The sequence below is a fragment of the Colius striatus genome, chromosome 4 (assembly GCF_028858725.1).
Source record: "Colius striatus isolate bColStr4 chromosome 4, bColStr4.1.hap1, whole genome shotgun sequence".
Lineage (NCBI taxonomy): Eukaryota > Metazoa > Chordata > Aves > Coliiformes > Coliidae > Colius > Colius striatus.
Genome location: NC_084762.1, coordinates 15,343,888 through 15,366,901, shown reverse-complemented (window position 1 = coordinate 15,366,901; position 23,014 = coordinate 15,343,888). Strand labels below are relative to the sequence as shown.

General features: G+C 38.8%; 1 protein-coding gene across 1 annotated transcript in view; it reads right to left on the bottom strand.

Annotated features, from left to right (window-relative positions):
• The window catches only part of LOC104550155 (cadherin-6), a 102,014-nt gene that overhangs the window by 16,511 nt on the left and 62,489 nt on the right, over positions 1-23,014 (bottom strand). Inside the window, exons 3-7 of the mRNA XM_061995038.1 lie at positions 7,829-8,123; positions 6,246-6,365; positions 4,023-4,190; positions 2,304-2,491; positions 577-830 (exon numbers count right to left, since the gene is read on the bottom strand). Coding sequence (XP_061851022.1) covers positions 577-830; positions 2,304-2,491; positions 4,023-4,190; positions 6,246-6,365; positions 7,829-8,123 — 1,025 coding nt within the window. The remainder of the gene's footprint in view (positions 1-576; positions 831-2,303; positions 2,492-4,022; positions 4,191-6,245; positions 6,366-7,828; positions 8,124-23,014) is intronic.

The window sequence follows — 23,014 nt, the reverse complement described above, 5'->3', positions numbered from 1 at the left end:
TCTTGTCTTCCTTTAAGTCTAGTTTATTGATTGATGGCAAGCGTAATTTATGAAGTCCATGAGACTGATTCTTATCTTACTAACCTTACAGTGATACAAGTGAGATCAGAGTGTGTGCATATGAGCTGCTTTTAAGACATTTCTGCTTGCAGTTTAGAGGAGGTAAACATGACCTCTGCTAAGCGGGTCTGGATGGATGGGGGAAGAAAGGGCTGCTGAATCACTCCCCTGTCATATAGCCAAGAGGATGCACTGCCCTGCGCTCGGAAATGTTAAAGGTGGAAGGAGAGCACTAACATCTTCTTAGTGCTCTTTTTGCAGTAAATTCTTCCATAGTAGAAGTAGCCACAAACATTAGTCACTGAAGAGGACAGAATATAATTCAAGATGCAAGTGCCGTGCAAACACATTCACATGTACCTAGATAGGCTGAAGCGTGAGAGATCATTTACCATCTACAATACTCCATACTCAAACGTACCTATACAATTTCATTGTTCCAAGGGATTTCTGTGTGTGTGCTGACATGAAAAAAAGCAAAAGATTTACACACAAGCTGAAATAGTCTATGCTTACTTGACAGGGTTCTTGGCAGCGTCTGGATCCTGAGCAGTTACTGTTCCTATTATGCTGTTTATTGGAACGTCTTCTTTCACTTCCATTATGTATGCTGGTCTGCTGAACACGGGGGGTTCATCTACATCATCCACCTGAATCCTGACTGTAGCAGAGTCCTTGAAGGGCCCAAGATAGAGGAATCGAGGATCCACGTGAGTGTTGGTAGCTTCCACTTTCAGAATATACAGGTTTTTATTTTCATAATCCAAAGCCTGGGAAGAACAAACAAAAAGTTTGAGAGGTCTGTGGGGATTGCTGTGGCTTGCAGACAGATGAACCAAATGAATGAGGGAATGTCATGGAGAGATCTGTGCTAGGCAACAGGAGCCTGAACTGGAATTAAAATGCTAGCAGAAAGGAGAAAGACAGGGCTCTGTGCCACTGATGATGTTATACAAAAAAAAACCCCAACCACTTTTTCAGGGAATTCTATGCCTGGAACTCTTAAACACCAATTAATCTTTCCTTCTCAAATGCCCTTAACTCTTCATGGCTTTTATTCTGGCATTTTTGGCATTTGGATGTTTTCTTGTCTCTTCCTTGCCCCTAAGCACCACACATTGAAGGGTGAAAGATTTTCTAGGAGCTGCTTATTTAAATATTGGGATTCCATCACTAAAGTGAAACACTGATATCTAGTGTCTGGACATCCAGGACCACCCATCAAGGAAAACATGATTTTAAGATTGGCTGTGACTGTATCACGCTCAATTAAAAGTGTGAAGAAACACTTTTAAGTGAAGAAGTGACTCTGTGCTACAGTACTTAAAGAAATGTGGGGAGAAAGTAGTCACCCCAGTTTTCCATTATGTTTTAGAAGATTCACAGCTTCTGTCAGCAACAGACAGAAATGCAGACAGAGTTAGACTGATATCATAATAAGCCCCTGGAAGGCATCTCCTAAAAAACAAGTAATGACAGGTGTCGTACTCATATCAACAAGCAAACGCATGTTCAGAAAAATCTACACAATGTCTATCTAGTGATGACTGAACTTGAACTGATGGAGGATGATATCTGTAACCTTATCAAGCTTGCCTAATAACCCACTGCAAACAATGTTTGTCAAACCTTTTCTGACAGCCAATGTGCAAGCCAGTGGATGACGTCCACTGTGACCCTGCAAGGCGTTGTGATTGTTTTTGTTCTAATACAAAAGTATGTTGATGGGTTTTTTAGTTACATTTTTACAAAATAGGAGTCAAAAGAAATTTGTCTGTGTGCTTTAATAAATTACAGCCATACAATTCGACACCTTCTGATAGCTCAAAGTAGGCAATGTGATACTGATTATTTCTGTGGTCTTAAAACAGCACGTTCTAGTAGTGAGCAAATCCTGTAAACATTGTAGGGAGAAAATCACAGTTGGATGATAATGCCTTCCTGGGTTGTTCTGTGGATATATTCAGACTGCAGAATTTTTTCTCACTTCCATCCCATTCCCTAGGTTATTTACTCTCTCAGGTCCATCAAGGTATGTGCATTGGTTTCGCAAAGGAGAGTATATGAGGAAGAATCCCAATTGTTTGTGTAAAAGAAACTTTGCAAAGGTAATGTAGAGGTTCCTAATAGATAGCATTCAAATTAATAAACAATAGATGTTGCACCGAAAATGGAAAATAAGTAAGTACTAGATAAAGTTTTGGCATTTCAGAGACTGGGATTGAGTGTGTTAAGATGCATACCTTTTTGACAGTGATAATTCCTTCCTGTGTGTCCTTGTCTGTGGTAATTCCAAACATGTCATATCCATCCCCCTCAGTGATGCTGTATTCAATCTCTGCGTTTTCATCCACGTCAGCATCGTTAGCTTTTATCCTGCCAACCGCTGAGTCAGGTGGCGTAGACTCAGGAGCTCTGAATTGGTAGGTGCCTATAGCAGACAGGGAAAGAAAATTTGTCAGTCAGTGTCATGATTCTTCGGACACCATCTCTCAGCCCACTCTCCAAGCTGGGCATGCACAGATGAGTTAGTGAGTCACTTTGTCTTCAGGCCTTCCTGGGGCAACGGCCTTTGCCTTCTGCCTTACTTTCATGTGGATAAAAGTAATTTATTTTTCTATCTATTTTCTAGTATGAAGGATAGGCATTTTGTTTTCCTACAAATGTGTATCTTTATCAATGGAAGTCCCTTTCTAGACACAGAGTCTAGACCAACAGAGTATCTGTTGGCCATATCACAAATTGTATCTGAAAACTGTCTTGAGGCCAAAGGACGAGTATTAAGAATTGCCAGAGGCTGATGCAGCTTAGTAACGCAAAAATCAAATCCAGTCCAAATTCCTATTAATAATGTGCTACATTGCATTCTCCTCTGAAAAAACTGTACTTGGGGAATGTTGGCATTATGAAGCTGTATCTTTGGCTCTTATGTCCAGAGATATATAATTAACTCATTGCAGGCAGAGTGCTATATTTTCTCTTAAGTTGCTCTAATTTAAATGGAAACACTTTGCCCACAGCAAAGAATAGACTTTGAACTTAAATGACAAGTTGCTTCCAATAACTTTCCCAGTGACTTAACTGCCAAAGCTTGCTGATTTATCTGATAGTATCTGCAATTATTTTCTCTAACGGCTGCTCTTGACTTTGACACACACTGACACTGTGATACACACACATCACACATAGAGCAGTGGCTGGATAAAGTAACAAAAAAAAAGAGGAAGAAAAAGAGAGAAAGAACGAAAGAGAGAAGGAAAGAGGAAAGAGAGGTGGATGAAAGTTGAATCACTTTGACTCACTTATGCCCATGAATGATCATGAATAGAAATTGCTTTCCAAGAGATCTTGCTCAACTGATCCCTTCAAATACCACACAGATAGCTACCAAATTGTCTGAGAGAGGGGAAAGAAAATAGGCAGAAATACTCAATATATTTAGGTACGTGCCTTTGTTTCTGTATGCAAAGATTATAGCAAAATCCATTGAGGCAAACGCTTCCTGGATGTAAATATTCCTTGTGAGAGAATTGCTCTTGGTATCATTTTATGTACCTAAGTATATGTCATAACTTAAATATGTTATGTTACAAGAGATGTCTTAAAACGCAGTCAACCATAAGGTCTAATACAAATGATATTGAACTAGAAATATCGATTCTATCAGTCAAAGGTATTTAGTAGGTAGGAAAAATAGAGGTTGTTTGTGTACAGTAATTCACGTCTCAGGCTGTCTATGGCAACTGGAGTAAAAATACTGAAGACTTGCTTCCCAGTTATTGCAATTAACCTTAGCATGATGCTACTGCTTGCTTTTTGTGTTCTCTTTTTCTTTCATAAAGGAAGTTTGACATTCGGTAAGTTCATAACAGCAGAAACAATATCTGAGGGGAAAAATAAGCAAACAAAGCAATTTTTTCATCCATTTTAATGTAAAGACATGGAATGTGAATGTTTCATACTCTGAGGGAAGCGAGGCGGATTGTCGTTTACGTCAGTCAGGGTGATGTTCACAGTGGTGGTTCCTGATAATCCGCCCATCTGGCCTCCCATGTCCTTAGCCTGAATGACCACTTGGTATTGGTCCCTGTTTTCACGATCCATATTTAGCAAAGCAGTTTTAATAATGCCTGAAAGCACAAAAATTAAAGAGGGGGAGTTCACAGTAAGGCACTGACTTTGATGGAAATATTTATTAAAAAACCCCACAGCCTAAAGAACTAAATAATCTCCATGTAATAAGTAAACTTTGCCCAGTACAAATATTTACTGTTATGAGATGGCTCATTAAATTACAGACTTGTCATATTATATCTCAGGCTGCTGCCTGTGTGACAGACACAGTATTAGTGGCATCCCCAGAAAGACATTCTACTTATTTGTGAGCAGTGTTGTTTTACATAACTATTACCCCCTTTCAACTCTGTGCTCAAGTCTCTCACTGAACTGGAAAAAGGCTCTTTGTTCGTTATAATGTGTTCCATCTTTTCTCTCCTGTTCTGTCACTGTTTTTATTTTGATAGATGTGGATAGAAGAAAAAAAAAAAGCTAACTTCAGCAAGACATCATTAAAGAGGCAGTACAACAACATTAAATGGGAGAAGAGAAATTAATTAAGAAAATTATGAGCATCCAAGCATGCCCAAGTATATATATTTCTATTTATACATTGACTGAAATGATTTTGCCAGTCACTTCCTTCTTCAAAGGCACCAATATCAGTGATGAGGCCAATTCCTATTGAAATTCAATCATTCAGATTTACCATGAAGCAAAATGTTTGCATTCTCACTGGGCCTCTTCAGGCAAAGAACTGATTCCTTTGTAGGCAAAAGGGGTAAAATTCAAATACTGAAATCCATGGCAAATTTCACAGCAGCTTCGACAGAGACTTGTTTCACTCTAGGAGTTTTGCAATTGATTTCCATGGCAGGAAGACCAAGCCTGTGGTTTACCTCGCTTCCCTTCTGTGCCCCATACAGCCCTCTTGCTAAAAGGTTATTACTGGTGAACTTCCAGGTACATTATCCTTATTATAACTCTAGATAGAAGAGCACATAGTGTTCTGTCCAAGTTAGAGTGAGTGCATCAGTGCAAAAATCCTTGCTTGTATTATCTAATACCTTATAGGCTTGAAGGGAAGCTCCCTTTGATCTTGGCTCTCGTTCTTCTCAGAATTATGTACATATTTCTCAGCTCAGGTTTTTCTTTGAGATGTCTAATCTGTCCCTCCTTTTCCTTGACCGAGTCTCTAAGATTTATGTGAGAAACAATGATAAAATCTGACTAATTGTCTGGGATAATCCACTCTTTTCCTATAAGGATGCCAAGGAGAACAGATTTTTCTAGCTCCCAGCAACCTATCACAATGGATGTTCCCATTTAAGGAGTTTCTTGAGATCTTTTGTTTCATGTTGGAGAATTTTGTTATAAATCCTGGGAAAATACTATCTATCTAGTTAGATAGTCAATGGTAGAGCAGACTCAGTCAGCCAGAATTCTGTGTTTTATATGCACACCTTCCAAAGCTGTCTGTTACTCAGACCGTAAAAAATTCCAGTCACTGTGTATAATTTAAACATCTTCCAAAACTGGAACTATGAAGTTTGGGATTCTATTTGTGATCTTCTAGTGTAGCGCAACAACCAATTTTATCTCTTCTGTCATTATTCTTAATTAAGATTCTTTCATAAAATTAGCATTAAAGTGATATGTTGCAGATGTACAGAAATTTTAATTACTTTAAACAAGTTTTGAAGAAGCAGGAGGTAAAAAAAAATCCAAACCCACCTGAACAAACCCTCAGTCTTAATTTAGTCATTATGAAGATCTATGAGGATTAAGCACTTTTTTTTCCACACCCACCTGTTTCTCGTTTTCTCCTAAAAGCCAACCCATTTGGTTTAATTTAAGCATCCACGGCAGTCTCTGTACCCAATGCTTGTTAAAAATGATTGAAAACTGGTTCACATTCAGTACTAATTGTATTTATTAGACTTTGCTGCTAAGATTAAAATAATGTAGGTGTCATGTTTACAGATGTATTGCTCTATTAAGTTTGTCAGATTTTGCACTCAGTAAGATGTAATCTCTTTGAAGTTTTTGTGTAATATGTCCTAGCTTGACTTAGCATGTCATTTTGAATTACAGACATTGTCACAGAGTGACAGATAGGGTCCCCTGACCTGTCTCAGATTCAACGGAGAAATATGGTTGTCCCTGGAGAATGCTGTAGACAACTTTAGCACTATTCCCATAGGTAGGATCATCGGCATCAGTTGCAGTGACTTGCACAACAAAGGTACCTGCAGTGATAAAGTAAAGAAAATAAAAATCCATGAGGGTTTTTTTTTTTTCATGGCCAAGACAGTTTATGATGTAAAAAAACCCCATGGTTCATGTTCAGGTCAAACTTGCAGCAAAATGTTAAGAGATATTCCTATTTTGTAGAAGTTTCTCTGTTCACAAAGGACAAAGGTACAAACCCAAAATGATAGCTGATGTATTCTCAATTCAATAAAATACACAGTTACTGATTGGATATGTAGATCCTTTATCACTTTTCTTGTGAAGAAACCAGCAATGCACCCTTCCCCAGATGTTGGTGGTATTCAGAATTTGAATCTAGGTCAAGAGTCATACTTTTGCAAATTTACACATGCTTGTAAGGTGTTTGACATAGGAATGTAAATCTGGTTTTTCATGTGTCTTCTAGAGAAAGAAATGGTGTTGAATCCTAGGCAAAATGTTAACAACATAAAAAATGAGATTAGGTTTTGGCATTTAAAACAGTTTTGTGAATAAAGTATTCACTTCACGTATTAAAATGTGAATATTAGGTTCTGTTTCCACCAGCTGAGGTTTCATCCATGTGACAAGTCCCATGAATGAGAGGACAGAGTATGCCCCAAAGTGTTCATTTTCATATTGCTTGAGTTTTATTTTAATCTCATTCTTGACTATGATTAATTAATGCTTCTCTCCCTGGATACTATTTCAGATTAGAAGTCTGCTTTTTGCAGTTCAGCCGTCCATTGCTCTCTGACAAAGAGATCAAAATGACCTCCCTAAGAATCTGAGGCAGATTCAAAGAGACAGAGACAGAATCAAAACCTGTCAAATTCTCTGGAAAAGATCCAGTCTTAAAATTGTATATCAAGGAAGTTATTTTCTTTCCTTTGATTGATTGATTCTTACAGCTTGATACATTTTAAATCAATAGAAAGATTTCAATGGATTTCAATGGACTTTGGAGCTCTCTTCTTTCTCATGAAAAGAGCAACAAAGGTCCTAGGAAGTTTGTGGCACACCTCAGAATCAGTGATAAGTTTTACTCGGGTGATAGTTTTTGCTCCTGAAGTTCTTTTACCTTCCTGAACTAAAGAAGCATTGCTGAACAGATCTAGGCAGGGTGTAGACACACTTAGGTAAGTATGGATTGCCACTAAGTCACTTTAACAAAGCATATTAACCTCTGTACAGATGTCAGGTAACACAGCTTGGCACAGCTCACTTTCACTTTGAGCTAAACTAGATTGTATGAACTTGCATTTTCTGTGGTAAAATAGGAGTGCGTTTCACTCAGCTGACACCTCTGATTCCAGCAAACTGTTGTCACTGTTTTCCTGCAGTTAGGTTTTTTTTAAAATGGCTGAGGTGCTTTTACTCCAGACTTGAAACAGCAGTGTTAGAAAACCTTGGGCCCCTCATTAACTCCACAGGAAGAACCCTGACCAGACACTGAAATCAGTTATTAATTAGCACCTACCAACATCGGACATTTCAGGAATGCTGGCATTGTAAACATCCTTTGTAAACGTTGGCTCATTGTCATTGATATCATGGATCTTAATGATGAACTCAGATTCTGGTTCCACTGGTCTTCCAGTCCTTCTGTTTATAGCCTGGGCACGGAGTATGTATACAGGTTTTTCTTCTCTGTCTAGTCTCTTTGTGGCCTGGATGTCACCAGTGTTTTCATTGATAATGAAGAGATCTCCTGCTCCATCTCCCGAAAGGATGTACTTAAGTGATCCATCTCCTTTATCCTGGTCTGAGTGCAGCTGGTGGTGACATGGAAATTAAATAAAAAAAGGAAAATAAACAATTGGGACACAATTGCAACTACTTTAGCTGATATCATGATACATGTTTTACTATTGTTAATGTGCAGCCAAAAGGCTGTTGCACTGCTTTCAGAGAAATGAGATGATATGACAGGAGGAACGGTGAATTGATAGACTTGTGTCTTGATGTCAGAATTGAAATGGTCTGCAATATTATAAGAAATTGCCTGAGAAGCTGCAGATCACTTTCCCAAGCTAAGTATACCTTAGATCTAAATCCTAGTGGCTTAGTTTGAATCCTTGGAATATGTAGGGCAGTAAGATCTGAAGGTGAAGAAACACTGGATTCAGGAATTGCAGTAAGCAAAGAATTAAAAAGTGGCCAGGCCAGCCATTTCTTGCATTTAAATTCCTGGTGCCTCATGGACATTACATAATGTACCACACAGTGCACAATGTGGTAACATGCCAAATATATACAGGAATAGCAGATAAATACATGCATTCACAGATGTGGCAATCTAAGAGCAGAGACAAGCAGGCATACTAGACCATTACTGCATTGGCAATGAAGAGATCAATTGCTTGATCCAAAGGGACATGGGCTGAGCTGAAACGTGGTGAGGGCAGGGGAAGTAAGAGAATGATGGTTATCAGCATACAAAGCTTGAGCTGCCCAAACTATCATCTTTTTTTTTTTCCCCAGGAGATTTCCATATCTCTTGAAATGCTGCTTAGCACACACACACAAAAAGTATGACCAATTAAATTACACTCTCATGTCTAGTCCTTTGATAAAGGCTTATTTATTCCCCTTCCAGCTTTAACATCAAGGCTAATCAGCTACAATTTATTTTGGTGTTACATTATAGAAAGTAAAAAAAAAATAAATTAAATGAGACATTAAAATGGCTTCTACGGTCTGGGCATTGGTGAAGAAATTCATGGGCAAAGAACAGCTGATTCCTGGAAACTGTAGATTTCATAGAAAAGACATGAGTCAGGAAAGCTGGACTTTCTCAGCCAGCTCTCTGCTTCTCTTTTCCTAATTACAAGTTAGAACAAAAAAACCCCCTAGTTGACTATGTGGCAAAGTCCTTAGCATTCCTAGATGGAATGCTTTGTGGAACAAAAAGATTTATGGGTTGAAAGGATAGAGGAAATCTTTGCATAGACTTCACCAGTGCCTGGCTATGCCGCGACCATGCTGGAAGGGCAGCCTGCAGCATGACCATATGGTCAGTGTTTTGGCCTTCCTCCAACTTTCTGCCCAGATCAGAGCTACACTGGCAGCCTGCTGACAACCCACTTGTTGGCACAGTGCTCCACAGTGTGCTCTTATACCTAAGGTCCCTACAGAAGGTAGCCAACAAGTCTGCCTTTAAGGGCAAAACTCTTTGTCACCACACATAGTAAAAGTGTCCAGTAATACAAAATACCAGAACTGTAACATGGTTAATCATTAGCAGACGTGCTGAGGCATTCTTATTTTTCTCCTTCAGGGAGAAAATGGCTATTCCATGTAATTTTGCACACAGCCTTCTCTCTTGATAATAAGAATACCAATACACTATGCAGTATTTTTTGTAGGCAGATTTCAAAGCCTTCACAAAAGCAGTCAATACCATTTGCTCTGGTTTTTGGATAACAAAGCATAGAAACTTAAGAAGGCTTGTCTTGGAACTTGGAATAAAGTTCCTATTTCCTGAGCCCTATTGAGCTGGCCAATTCACTCAGCCATAGGGCCTAAACGAGTTATATGAATTACTAGATATAACCTCAGCTTCTAATGAGTATCTGTTAGACCTGCTTGTTAAGAAGTCAGACTAGAAGTCTACTGTGGGAAGTAATTTCAATAGAATATTTGAGTATAATTTTCCTCAAAGGCAACTCGCAACAGAAAAGGCATGAAAACAATTTTGGTTTTAAACCTATGTATTTCTTACCGTTATTACACATCAAAAAATATCAACTTTTGTTTGTCTTGAAAGCCTCTTTAACTTTCTCTGCATCATACTGGGACAAAAGCAGCCCTCAATAACAGACATGAATTCATATGAATTCATAGCATTAACTCATATGAATTATGAAACAGTGCCGTTGAGAGACATGTTACAGGCTGAACTCCCAAACTCATTCTTAACATTATTTTAATTAAACCTGGTTTCAACTAACAAGGTAGCAAAAACAGGTCAAGCTAGAAGAGGTGTTGGAACCACAGGGAGTTGCCTTCCATAATACTCTTTACCTAGCCCAGACCACCTAAAGAGCTAGAAATGGAAAGTTGTATGATTTTTTTCAAGTCCATAGTTTCTGAAAGTTCTACTCCTCTGCAATTACTCCACCTGTGTAAGACTGACTGTGACTTTGGATATCAAGATAAAGTACATCTCAGTGTAGTGACTCATTGATGCTGAGAATGAGGTGATCTTCATCAAAACTTCAATCTCTAGCCCTTCAGCAAAAGCACTAACATTGAAAACAAGTGTTCCTTAGGCCTGTATCACAACACCAGTTATCAACTGCTGGGCCAGAATAGTTTGGATTTTGTTACTTTCTTTTTAGGGAAAACAACCAAGTTTCTCTATATTAGAAAAAACAAACAGATCTCTAAAAAAGTTTCCCATAGATGATAAATTTGTAACATTCACTTGTGAGGAAAATATCTGGAAAACAATGATTTATTATTTTAGATTGCTTTATCTGTCCTTGACGGTTTGCTTGGTAGAAAAGTTTTATTCAGGCAAAGGCAATCATCTGTTTTATTTTTTCCTACCTGTCAAGTTTACCTTGTAAGCAGCATTTTGTGTCTGTGACCTCTAGGAACAGGGAAATTGCTACTGCAACCAGGTTAAAAAAACTACATTTGGAACAAAATTAAAGAATAAGTAAATCATGCAAGTTGAAGTCTAAAGAGCCTGGAGGCAAGATGCACTTAAAAATACAGTTGAAGGTTTTGTGTATGAAACATAACACCATTGTTACATTATGAGAATTAAATGAGTAGTAATAACACCTTCCCCCCCTTTCCTTTTAAGCTAAAGTTATTTTTCACTAGCTGGACACCTCATTGCAAAAGAAGTCTGCTGCGATGAGATATGCATATAAATTATACTGCAGATGCTTTTAGCAAGACCTATCCTAGCCAATACAAGATATAATAGCTTCCCTCTGTGTGCTAACCCGTGTTGCAAAAGAGTGTCCATTATCCTCTGCATACAGTTGGTCTTGGGAACGATAAATGGACCATGGCAGATAGCCATGGCATAGAATAAAATGTCTTGGGACATAGTGCTCATGTCAGCTGGTCTGTATCATATTACTATTTCTCAATACACAGTTCAGCCACAGGTTTTTAGGGCTCCCCTTAAAGGTTGGCTGTTTTTTTTAACTCCCTTAGGAACTCGGTGTTGCTCAACAGCATTCGTTTCAATCGGTGACTGAACTAAGCAGTAGCTCAAAGGGAAGTAAAATTGTGAAGATGTGAGTCTATGCAATAAAAGTAAATGCATCAGCAATTGCACTGTATTAATATTATAGGAAATTGATTCATTCAGAATCTAATCTGGACACTTTTGTGAAATCATCCATCAATCACTGACGAAGGCTGGGGATGAATGACAAATTAAAGATTTTACTATGCCCTAGGCATACTTTTACTCATTTTATTTTAATACCATTGTTAAGTGCACCATCTGGTTTGCTTTTAATGACTTACAGTCAGATGAAAACTGCCCAGCCTGTGTCTTCTCAGCTCTCCCCCACTCCAAACATTCAAATGTAGCTGCCTGAAAGCAAGGAAGGCTTCATGCCTGCAGGAAGAGGTGTTTAAAGCACAGGCAGGACCGCAGCATTAGCTGCCTGAATTTTACATACTGCTTGTTGTCACATACATAATTACTGTAATAGGAGAGAGTTTGTTTCAAAGTAACTACGGTCTGGAATAATCTCCTCTGCAACATTGCTGGCAGAGCCCTCTGAAAGTACCAAGGATGGTGGCAATGGGGTGTCTTCAGCACAATGGAAAGAAAAAGGCAAGAGAAAGCTCTGCTCAAAATATTTATACTGTGAGCCTTTTTTTTCCCCTGAGTGAATATGTTTATGGCATTTGTGTTATCTCCAACAGATAGCATTGCTTCACTTTGAAACAGCAATCTAGGAATTTTTTACCAGGGTTCTAAAACTTGAGTTGGACCCATGCTACACAAACAGGAATTACTTTAGTAAAGTATGTGGGAAGAATTTAAGGGCCTCTTTCATGTGCTTTTGCAGTAAGACTATAAACTGAAATGGCATGAAAACAGCATATAGAATTGGAATTAAGTTGAACAAGTCATTATTGCCCATCTATGGTATTACAAAGTCATGAGCTATGCTACAAAATGTCATCATCACTTACAAGAGAAGCAGTGTTAGTGTGTTTGAACAGAGGTGAGGGATGGTGGCTCACTGGGTGAGTGATGGCAGACCCTGGCAGCCAGTGCCCAGGGCAGCTGGGGGGAACCGGGACAGCCCCAGCCCTGGGCAACAGGCATCTCTTTGGAGAGGTGATGGGCCAGAGCTAGGACGTGGGCCCACAATGGGGACATGCTTGATGGCCTGTAGCCAGGCAGGGCAGTGCTGTGGGGAGCTGGGGAGTAGCTCTGCTGTACATCACTGGGAGAGGGGCTGATGGCCCCAGGGGCTGACATGGGGGTCCTGGGTCAAGGGCAGCTTGGGGCAGCCCTAGGCCTAGGCAGGGACAATCAGGCTGGCAGTGCCACAGGGCCGTTTTGTAACCGTGCTAAATTCAACTTGGGAAACTCTATGAAACAGCAGCACCAAAAATGTATAATGAAAGCGAGATCCCAAATATTTTAATAGGTTAAGGCTAAGTGCCAACTTTTTCATGTGTTTAAATGAAATACATTAGGGAGAAGCAGTTTTCTAGCACGCATATTTGTAACAAAGTTGTAATGAAAACGTACTTTTATAACTGTGGTAATTAAATTAAAAAAAACCCTGAAATTGCAGGCCGTGAATGTTTGCCAGAATGAAATAACATCCTTCCTCTACCTCACTCTATAACACTGATTTAAACAGCATAGTTAATCTCATTTATGAAATGGCTCTAGGTTATGCAAGATGGCTGTAAATTGCAGTTTAGTCCTCACTAATGTCATATCGTTGGTTATGATACCTGGCAATTTAGTGGTTAAGGTGGTTTTCCATCCACCCTGCAGACCAAGTTCTGTTTCCTCGTGTGAATATAACACCCTACTCACTGAATTTCAGAGTGGTTACTGAGCCTCTGCAAAGATCAAAGTCAATAGACCTTTGGATGTATAAACTGAACCATCAACCTACAATTATCCAGAAATAAGCTGCCTGTTGTGCCTTATTATTTGTTTGTACTTATAGGAGGAGCTTGCTATTCTGAGGTTGCTGTGGTCACGTTGTTGTCCTCTAGCACAATAATGAAATAGAGACTAATTATTAAAATAGTAAGTAAGCAGTTGGTAGGTAGCTAACAATTAGATTTAAAGGTTTACTCTTGGCAGTATTCATAGCACATGGTTTTGCTCCAAATTGAATAGACTCAAACAGCAGAGTCCTATCTTGTAATAAATTCAACCACATGTATTGCTTGAGATTCCACAATGCAATGCTACAGCATTCAGAAAAACCAAAGCACTTCAAATGAATCTGCTAGTACTGCAATACTGCACACAGTTTCTACTTCAAAATAACAGCCTTGTAATCTTCCCTGTCTCTTCTGGTGCTCTGCATCCCTGTAGATTCAACTAACATCTTCAATTTGTGTCATAATCAACACCCTTAATATCATCAAATAATCAGCACCAAGGTTTTTGCTCCACTTGTTGACTGTTAAGAGGAAAATGGCATTGTTTTTGGACATTAGGTAATAAGTATTTACATTTATTTTGCTGAAGCATAGGCTTCTTCATAATGCACAAATAATACCCCCAAAACACTACATATGTGTTGCACGTACAAACATATACACACACTGTATGATGTGTCATGAGGGCAAATACCTACACAAATAATCTATTTCAAGCCATGAAAGATCCTTTCTTCTTAAAAAAGATATCCCATAAGATCCACAGCAAGATCAGGGGACTGGAACATCTTTCATATGAGAAAAGGCTGCGGGAACTGGGACTGTTTGGTCTAGAGAAGAGGAGACTGAGGGGAGATCTTGTTAACATTTATAAATATCTAAAGGGTGAGTGTCAGGAGGTTGGGACATCCCTTTTTTCTATAGTAGCTAGCAACAGGATGACGGGTAATGGGATGAAGCTGGAACACAAAAAGTTCCATTTACACATAAGACAAAACTATTTCACTGTTGAGGTGAGGGAGCCCTGGCACAGGCTGCCCAGAGGGGTTGTGGAGTCTCCTTTTTTGGAGGTCTTCAAGACCCGCCTGGACATGTTCCTATGTGACCATTCTTCTGCAGGGGGGTTGGACTGGTTGATCTCTAAAGGTCCCTTCCAACCGCTACCATTCTGTGATCCAGCATCACCAGAAACAACAGATTTCCTATAGATATGTGTGCCTTGTTCTTACGGGCTCAATTATGCTAAGCTCTGTCTCCTTTCATGGTCAACATAAACTCTCTATCTGACTCACCCCTGAGGCAAAGCATCCTACTCTCCCTCATATCACTTAGCCCACTGCATGGTACTTTATATTACCTGCTCCAGCCTGTGTCCTCAAAACCTCTTAACTGCAAAACACTGCTACTTACTGTGTTCCTTAAATACTGGCTGGAGAAGAGACAACGTGGGCTGTGGTTGGTGCTGGCTTATCCGTGCCTGTATAGGACAGTCAGCTGATCAAAGAGTCAAGGCACAATGGAGGTTTATTTGCCTTATACAGCTACTGTTATATTAAATTTAAAACAGTATATGAAATTTACTGTGTATGTCAAACTGTATATGAAATTAATGGTTTTGACACCTTTATCCCTCTATAAAATGTACTTGAAAGCAGTTAATGGATTTTAAAATTATTTAGAGATGGCCAATGGAGAAAGAAAAGAAATGCAAACCAAATCACAGCACCATGATTCCAGATGTACAACAGTCAGAATCAGTGCTTTCACACAGAGGCTGTTAGACTGCTACAACAGGCATTTAAAGTAGATTGTCACTTTTTTTGTATCTCCTAACAAACCCAAGCTCTGCTGTCCTAAGCAATCAGCAGTCATCATTGTTCATCACTTTCTTGAACTTAGAGATGTCATGGTTTATAGAATATTTAAATTAGTTAATAATAAAGTATAGTTATTATACTATAATTAATACCATCAAGAGTGGGTGTCAGGAGAATGGAGCCAGGCTGTTCTCAATGCTGTCTAATGATAGGACATGGAGCAGTGGTTACAAGCTGGAACATAAGAGGTTCTGAAGAAACATAAGGAAAAATTTCTTCACTGCGAGGGCGAGGAAGCACTGGAACAGGCTGCCCAGATGGGTTATGGAGTCTCCTTCTCTCGAAACATTCAAAACCCACCTGGATAAGTTCCTGTGTGACCTACTCTAGGTGGTCCTGCTCTGGCAGAGGGATTGGACTAGATCTCTTGAGGTCCCTTCCAACCCTTAAGATTCTGTGATTCTGTGAAACCTGAATATGGCCCAGTGTGACTGTTTCAGTTTGTTAATGCAGTTTTAATTCACTTCCCACTAAGCCTAGTAAAGCAAAAGGTGTAACAGGTATGCAGCACCTTTTAAAGAAGCCAGTACTCTCATGATCAGAATCATATTTTTCAGATTAGATGTGCTGTTTTTGTGCCAGCATTGTTTTTCAGTTTTAAGAACCTCCTCCAACATTCTTCCTCATCCAACATTTATAGATGATAATCCCATATGCTCTCATTATTTTTCCTTTCTGGGCTACCAGCCTATATCCAGACTTCGCTTATAAAATAGACACTTCAGAGTCCTCAACTGGAATCCTGTTTGCAACTCCAGGCTCTCATTTTCAAGTCAAGTGGATTCCAAATGGAGGCAGTGAAGAAAAGGCCAAATACAAAGTGCTGATGATAGTAATTTTTCTGTAAATTTCCTTTAACATTCCTTCTGTATGAATGGACACAGGTCTTTGAACAATGTTGTTAATATTTTCCTATCTCTATTAGAAATGAGTACAAACATTTGCCATTTTCATTGCCATATCTAACTAGCTTCATCCTGACTAAAACACTCAAGTTTTTCTCCTTTTCTTGCTCTTTCTGATTTATGACCAATCATTATGTACTGATTTTTTTTTTTTTAGTAACTTCTATTTCAAGAACATTGCATTTTTATCCTGTTTCCTATTCCGTCCGTTTTGAAGAGCATCCTTTTCTTCCTGTATTTTATTTTGGTCAGCAATAACGGGTAAGATTCAGTACTGTAGTGAATTAATGAAATAGAGTACTGAAGAATTATCAAGGTTACACGAGGTTTATACATTTTGGAGTGTTTCTTTTTTTGGAGTTGTTAGAAAATATAATATGTCCTATTTGTGTTGTACTTATTTTTTGGGGTTTTGTTTTTAAGAGGTTGTACAACAGAACCAGAAGAACTTTAAAGTCTGGTTCATTCAACTGTGGATCCTATGAATAATACATAACAGACAATGGTTTTATATTGGCATATCAGGATTGTAAGGAATCAAGTCCATTAGAAGAAAAACTCAGTAAAAAAAAAAAGAGGAAAAAGTAAAGGATACAGGGTTCCAATACTTGGACTACTGACATGCAAATGAAATGTTTTATTAAGATAACTACCTCTGAGTATACCAGGGAAGGAGTAAAACAAAGAAATTGCACCTACTGAAAATGGGAGGATAAAGGTAGATGCTTGATAGAAGTGTGTAGTGCCAGAAAGTACCATAGAATCATAGAATGGTAGGGTTGGAAGGGACCTTTAGAGATCATCCAGTCCAACACCCCTGCAGAAATAGGGTCACCTAGATCAGATTGCATAGGAACATGTCCAGGCAGGTCTTGAAGACCTCCAAGGAAGGAGACTTTACAAACCCTCTAGGCAGCCTGTGCCAGGGCTCCTTCACCTGAATAGTGAAATAGTTTTGCCTTATGTTTAAATGGAACTTTTTGTGTTCCAGCTTGATCCCATTACCCCTTGTCCTGTTGCTACCTACAATAGATCAAAGGGATGTCCCAGCCTCCTGACACCCACCATTTAGATATTTATAAATGTTAATAAGATCTCCCCTCAGTCTCCTCTTTTCTAGAATAAACAGCCCCAGTTCCCACAGCATCTGCAAAAAAAGGTTGTCCTGATATTAAAAAACTACAGGACGAGTTAAAAAAAAGTAGGGAAAAAACCCCTCACCAGAGTGATGCTATCTTTGTGTTTCTTGAGAGTATCAAGATGTCAGTGATCCTTCTCATTCGCTCTCAAAAGCAGGAGTGCCAATCTATTTGCTGTAAATGAATGACTAAGAGAAGCTAAAAAAACAGGTTTGTGCTGCTGAACAATTTCAGGAAATAAATGGACCAAAAAGCACTAAAAACATTTCCAGATTCAGAAGCAACCAGGTACCCAAAAAGGAAAGTGATAATAAAAGATGGTGGCATTTGATTTCAAAACAAACAAAACATGGAAAAGACACTATAATAAAAGTAAAGGGTACTGCAGAGAAGGGAAAAAAAAAGTAAGAAATAAAGCATAAAGAGCCCTGCAATATAAACTTGTCATTTGATGAGGGACGAGTGGCAAAGCAATCTCACTTTAGGCCCTCCAGGCAGACTGGAATGCTCCTTTCATGAGCCTCCAGGCTCAGACCTGAGATAGAACAGTTTGGCTGATGTGGTCCTTGGTTTATGGAACAGGCTGCCCAAACAGTAATTGGGAACCTATTGTTCTATTTTAAGCATATGAAGCTAAGAATAAACATCCATACTCTGGTGACTCACACCTTTATTACACACCCTTCAAAATCACAAATGGGTTTTCTAACCCGAAGTGCAAACATGCAGCTACAGCTAATCAGCTTTGCAAAAAATCAATGGGAAGGTGTCAATCCTTTCAAAGTCGCCCAGGGCCTTTCTCTCTTGGGTTGCCCAACTGCTGCTGCTGTTCTTCATGGTGATTAAACAGGGACAATGAGAGGAGAGCCTTTGTCCTGCATTTTGAGTAGTTCAAACTAGAAAGGTCCCTTATTCTGTTGGCCTTTCTCTCTAGAGGCAACTCCTTTTCAGATCTTAAGGAATATTTAGCAAAGCTGCAAACTCAGGTGAAAGCATCTCCAGATTTTCCTGAGCTGGGTGGTGCTCAGCTCTTCTGTGGTAATGCAGTTTTATTTGTTCCTATTATCTCTAAGCACAATTACAGCAGGAATTTACAAAGTTTGCCTTTACAAAGACAAACAGGTCTTTAATTTATAAGGCACAAGAGGCTGTGTTGTCACGTCTGATTTCTACACATGCAGGCCCTTGAATTTCATGTTCTTTTATCAGTCTGCTTGCTTTTCTTTGAACTACTGTATAACAGTGAGAAAGATAGCCGATCTGCCTTTTACACTCTAAGGAATTCAAAACAATTCTGCCTTCTAGCAATAACTCCTCTCACTTATAAAAATTAAAATCTTTGGTTGTAAACTTAATTTTCCCAGTTTTACTTACAGCAGTTGGGTTTCATTATGCCTTTGTCTGAAAGATTAAAGAGACCTTTCCAGCTAAATAGTAAAGGTAACAAAAGAGCATTATACAGCCTTCTGCAATTACCTTCACAAAAGCATGGAGATCTGCTTGTTCTCTTAAGGAAGGCCAAAGCAGTTTAAAAAAATCCTGTTTTATGCTTTTCAGTTCATCTATTTCAGCATCTGGAACGTCTTTGTCATACTGACCATCACCCCTTTTTAATAGTGGTTTTAAACTGTGTGGTAGCAACTGTACCTACTAGACATGAAGACTGGTTTCAGTTGGGGCATCGGCATTCATTTATTAAAATCATGAAGGATTTAACCACTCCCAGACTTGTTGCACCCTAGTTCAGGTAGTAAGACAGCTCTCTTAGGTGAACAGCTGAGCAGAAGATTAGGAGGTATTAAAAATTATTTTCTTACCTACTATATACATTTCAGTGATCAGTAATGAAAATTCAAGCCTTTGAATGTTTGAAAGCCATGAAGAGCTGCACAAGTAATTTTGTTTTAAGAGATGGACTTTCTCATCACTGCAAAGTTACCAACCATAACTGAATAGTCAGTCATCAAATTCAAGTGTGAGTCTTAAAGAATAAATGGGAAAATTAGTTTGAGGCATCACTGTTGACTTTCTTGGTGTGAAAAAACATACAAACAAGGAGTGAGGCACATTTAAGTGCGTCTCTTTGTCAAAACACAAGATATGCAAGGGGAAGATAGGCTTGTAGCCACAAATATAAGATTGGCAGGTTTAAATATTACCCCTGTCACAGTCTTTCTGTCTGATCTTAGTCAGATCACTATTTGATGCTTCTACATTCTCCCTGCAGTAAAATGTGGGTTGTTAACAATGTCCAGTTCTGTATGTCATGATTATAAGATGATTTGAGAGCCTTGCGTGTAATTTTTCTGTTACTTTGTGGAAAGACTGAGGATTATTTAACTGGAGTAAAGATTAGTAATACTGTGGCTTTGCCACAGCCTGCTGCATTTATTCTTAATTCAGCTGCAATGCTAGAAAGTCTAATTGCTTCAGGTGTTTGCTATTACCCACCAGCTGAAGGTTACTGTCACCACAGGCTATCTAAGGGATGCGGTAGATAGTGCAGTTTCTGCACTCTGAGGCTGCCTATATTAGCTCAAATACAGTTTGAGGTACCTTAAGACTCAGTAATAAAATGAAAAGGAATAGATGTGTTTTCATTTCTACCAGGTGAGCTGTGTGGTTAAGGAAAACTAAGTGCCTAACCTGTAATGACTTTCAATGGGAAGACAATGAGTCCTGAAAGGGAAACGTGGTTCACTGCCTCAATTTTTCAATGAGAATTGTGCATATAGTTCAAGAGCATCAACTTTTGTTAATGCTTTTTTCCCAAGTCAGAGCAAAATAGTTCCAATATCCTGGTATCTTTGTATCCTTAGAAGGGATGGACTAGATGATCTCTAGAGGTCCCTTCCAACCTCTACCATTCTGTGATACCACTCTGTATGTCTAAAAGACTGGTGTGATATAAACTTAGATATCAACTGAGCCCCATTTTCCATTTTTTGCAAGGAAAGATACTCACTGAGCCAAAAGATCTTGATATAGATTTCATCTTTTAAAAATTAACCAGGAAAAAAAAAACCAAACAAATCCATCTGAGTGTTTTTGTGAACCCAGCTGTTTTATAGCAGAATACTTTTGTGGATTTTATCCAAATATCTTTCAGTTAATGTGAAGGTCTTCAACTGATTATAATGGAACTTCTCCCCTGTACTGCATTAATAAAAAGAGAACTTAAACAGTAGTAGCTGGCAATAGGTATTCTACTGAGGTTAGAAGAAATTCTTTTTTTTCCCAGAAAAGAGTACACTCAACAAATGTGCACTTGTATAATTAATAATTTGGTTTAGTATATGTCTCTTGATCTCTAAATTATGTGATGTCTGTAGTTAGTGAAGTCAGTCTGTTATATGCCCAGCTTTGATTGCCTTTGATTTCTCAGAGAATTTACCCAGGAACGGTTGCTTGCTCTTTATCAGTGAGCAGAATTATCTGTTTCATCATGAGGAAATGTTTTCTTTGGACTTTCTAAATGCCTTAAAATTATATGGTAAGCAAATACAGCACTTTCATTAAGGTATACGGACAAGTGCATTTTTAATTCAGTGAAAACCTCTATTCTGTGAGGGTAGGGAAGAATATACCTTAAAGTAGGAAAAACAAAACAAAAAACCCCTTGGCCTAATATCCAGAAATATTTTTACTGGGATATAGTTGAATAAAACATCAGGCTTCTTCAGCAAGTAACAGCTTCTGACTACTCCCTGATGGATGCGCTTGAAAGCAAATGCTCATCCTTTGCTTACTGACGAAGGTGACCCTTTGATATTCTGAGCACTTGATGCTGACAATCAAATCCTGAAATATGTGTATGAATTTTATATGCTGTATAAAAGTGTGTGTGGCAGGGAGGAAAGCAGGGGGATGGAGGAGGAAGGATATACACAAATACTCAAACAAATGAGAACTCATATTCAGATTTAAATGAAGACTTAATAAGAAGGAAATTAATTCATATCCACAGGTTTAGTTGAGTCTTTAATCTATTTGCATGCCTGCATCATCTAGTTTAGAAGCTGAGGAAAGGAAAAATATCTCCATGTTGTCATATTCCCCAACTTTGTTTTTAAACAAAAGTTTGTGCTGTGTAAACACATAGTAAAGATTTGTTTGAGACAGAGGGTGCAATCTAAAAGGCTGCACATTTAAATCTCCACAAGATCCTTTGGAGGAAGGCTGCTCAACTAGGAATATGCTTATGGAAAACCTTAGCCGAGGCTGCCATTGAGTAATTTCTTCTTTCAAATGAGTATTCCTCAAAGTGGAAGTGGGGATTAGCAAAAGGTCACCTCAGGTAGATGGAGCTTTGCTTTGGAACCGGTGACGAATCACTGACAGTGAGAACTGCTAAGGGATGTGAAGATTCAGTTTTCCCAGAGGCTCAAAGATCCTTGAATCTAGCAGAAAAATCTGGTGGAGTGAAACATTATCCACAGCTTAAAAAAAATAAAACCCAATAAATGAGGAGTCTTTTAAGTAAAGTGGACAAACTCATTTCTGTAGAACAACACTGGATGCATCTAAGGATAGTGAAGAAACGTTTTCTTTCTACAATGTCTGAAAAGTCACAGGTTCTTAAATTCTGAAAATAGGGAAAGTCACATCCATTTTAAAGAAGGGCAAAAAGAAGGATGTGGGAAGCAGAGACTGGCCAGCTATGCCTCAGATCCAGGGAAGGTTCTAAAGCAAATTTGCTTGGAAGCTAAATCCAGGTACATAAAGAAAAATAAAGTGATTTGGAACAAGTAACATGGATTTAGTAGTGGAAAATCATGCTTAGCTAACCTGACTGGCTTCCATTGACAGCATGAATGGTACTGTGGACAAGTAGAGAGCAGTAGGTACTGCATGACTTCAGCAAGGCCTTTGACACAGTCTCCCACAGTACTCTGACAGACAAATCAGTGAGATGTGGACTGGTTAAATGTCTATTAAGGTGAGTGGAAAATTGTCTGGATAGCCAGTCTCAAAGGGTTGTGTATGAAGTCTGACTGGTGGCTGAACACTAGTGATGTTCCTCAGGGGTTGACACTGGAGGTCAATGCTGCTTAATATCTTTACTGATGGCTCAGATGATGGAATGCAGCCTTAGCAGTTCTTCATATCATTAAGAAATGGAAGTCGTTTGGGTGAAGTGCCCTCAATATTGAGGAGGTAAAGCTGCTATCTGGAGGGACCCAACAGCCTGAAGAAATGGGCTGATGGAAACCTCACGAAGTTCAGCACAGGCGAATATACAAAACTTGACCTGACACAGCCATGAGCAACCTGCTCTAATTGGACTGACTTTGAGAAGGGGCTTAGATCAGATAGGCTCTAGGGTTTTCTCCCAGCCTTAATTATGCTGTGATTCTTTCTGGAAGGAGTGATACTCAGTCCTAGGTCCCTAGGAATCCAGGTTCACTTTGACTTGAGAGCCTGGAATTCTTTTGGTGAGATTACTCGTGTCTATGCTCTCCCAATTATAACATATCTAGCATTAATGAAAGAAAATAATTCTCTCTGAAGCTGATATAATTGGCATGATCCTATCAATCTAAATAATCTAAAAGGAATTTTTCATAAAATGTTTTCTGTAGGTAAGATAATAGGAATTTGCATGAGGTGGGTTTATCAGGTA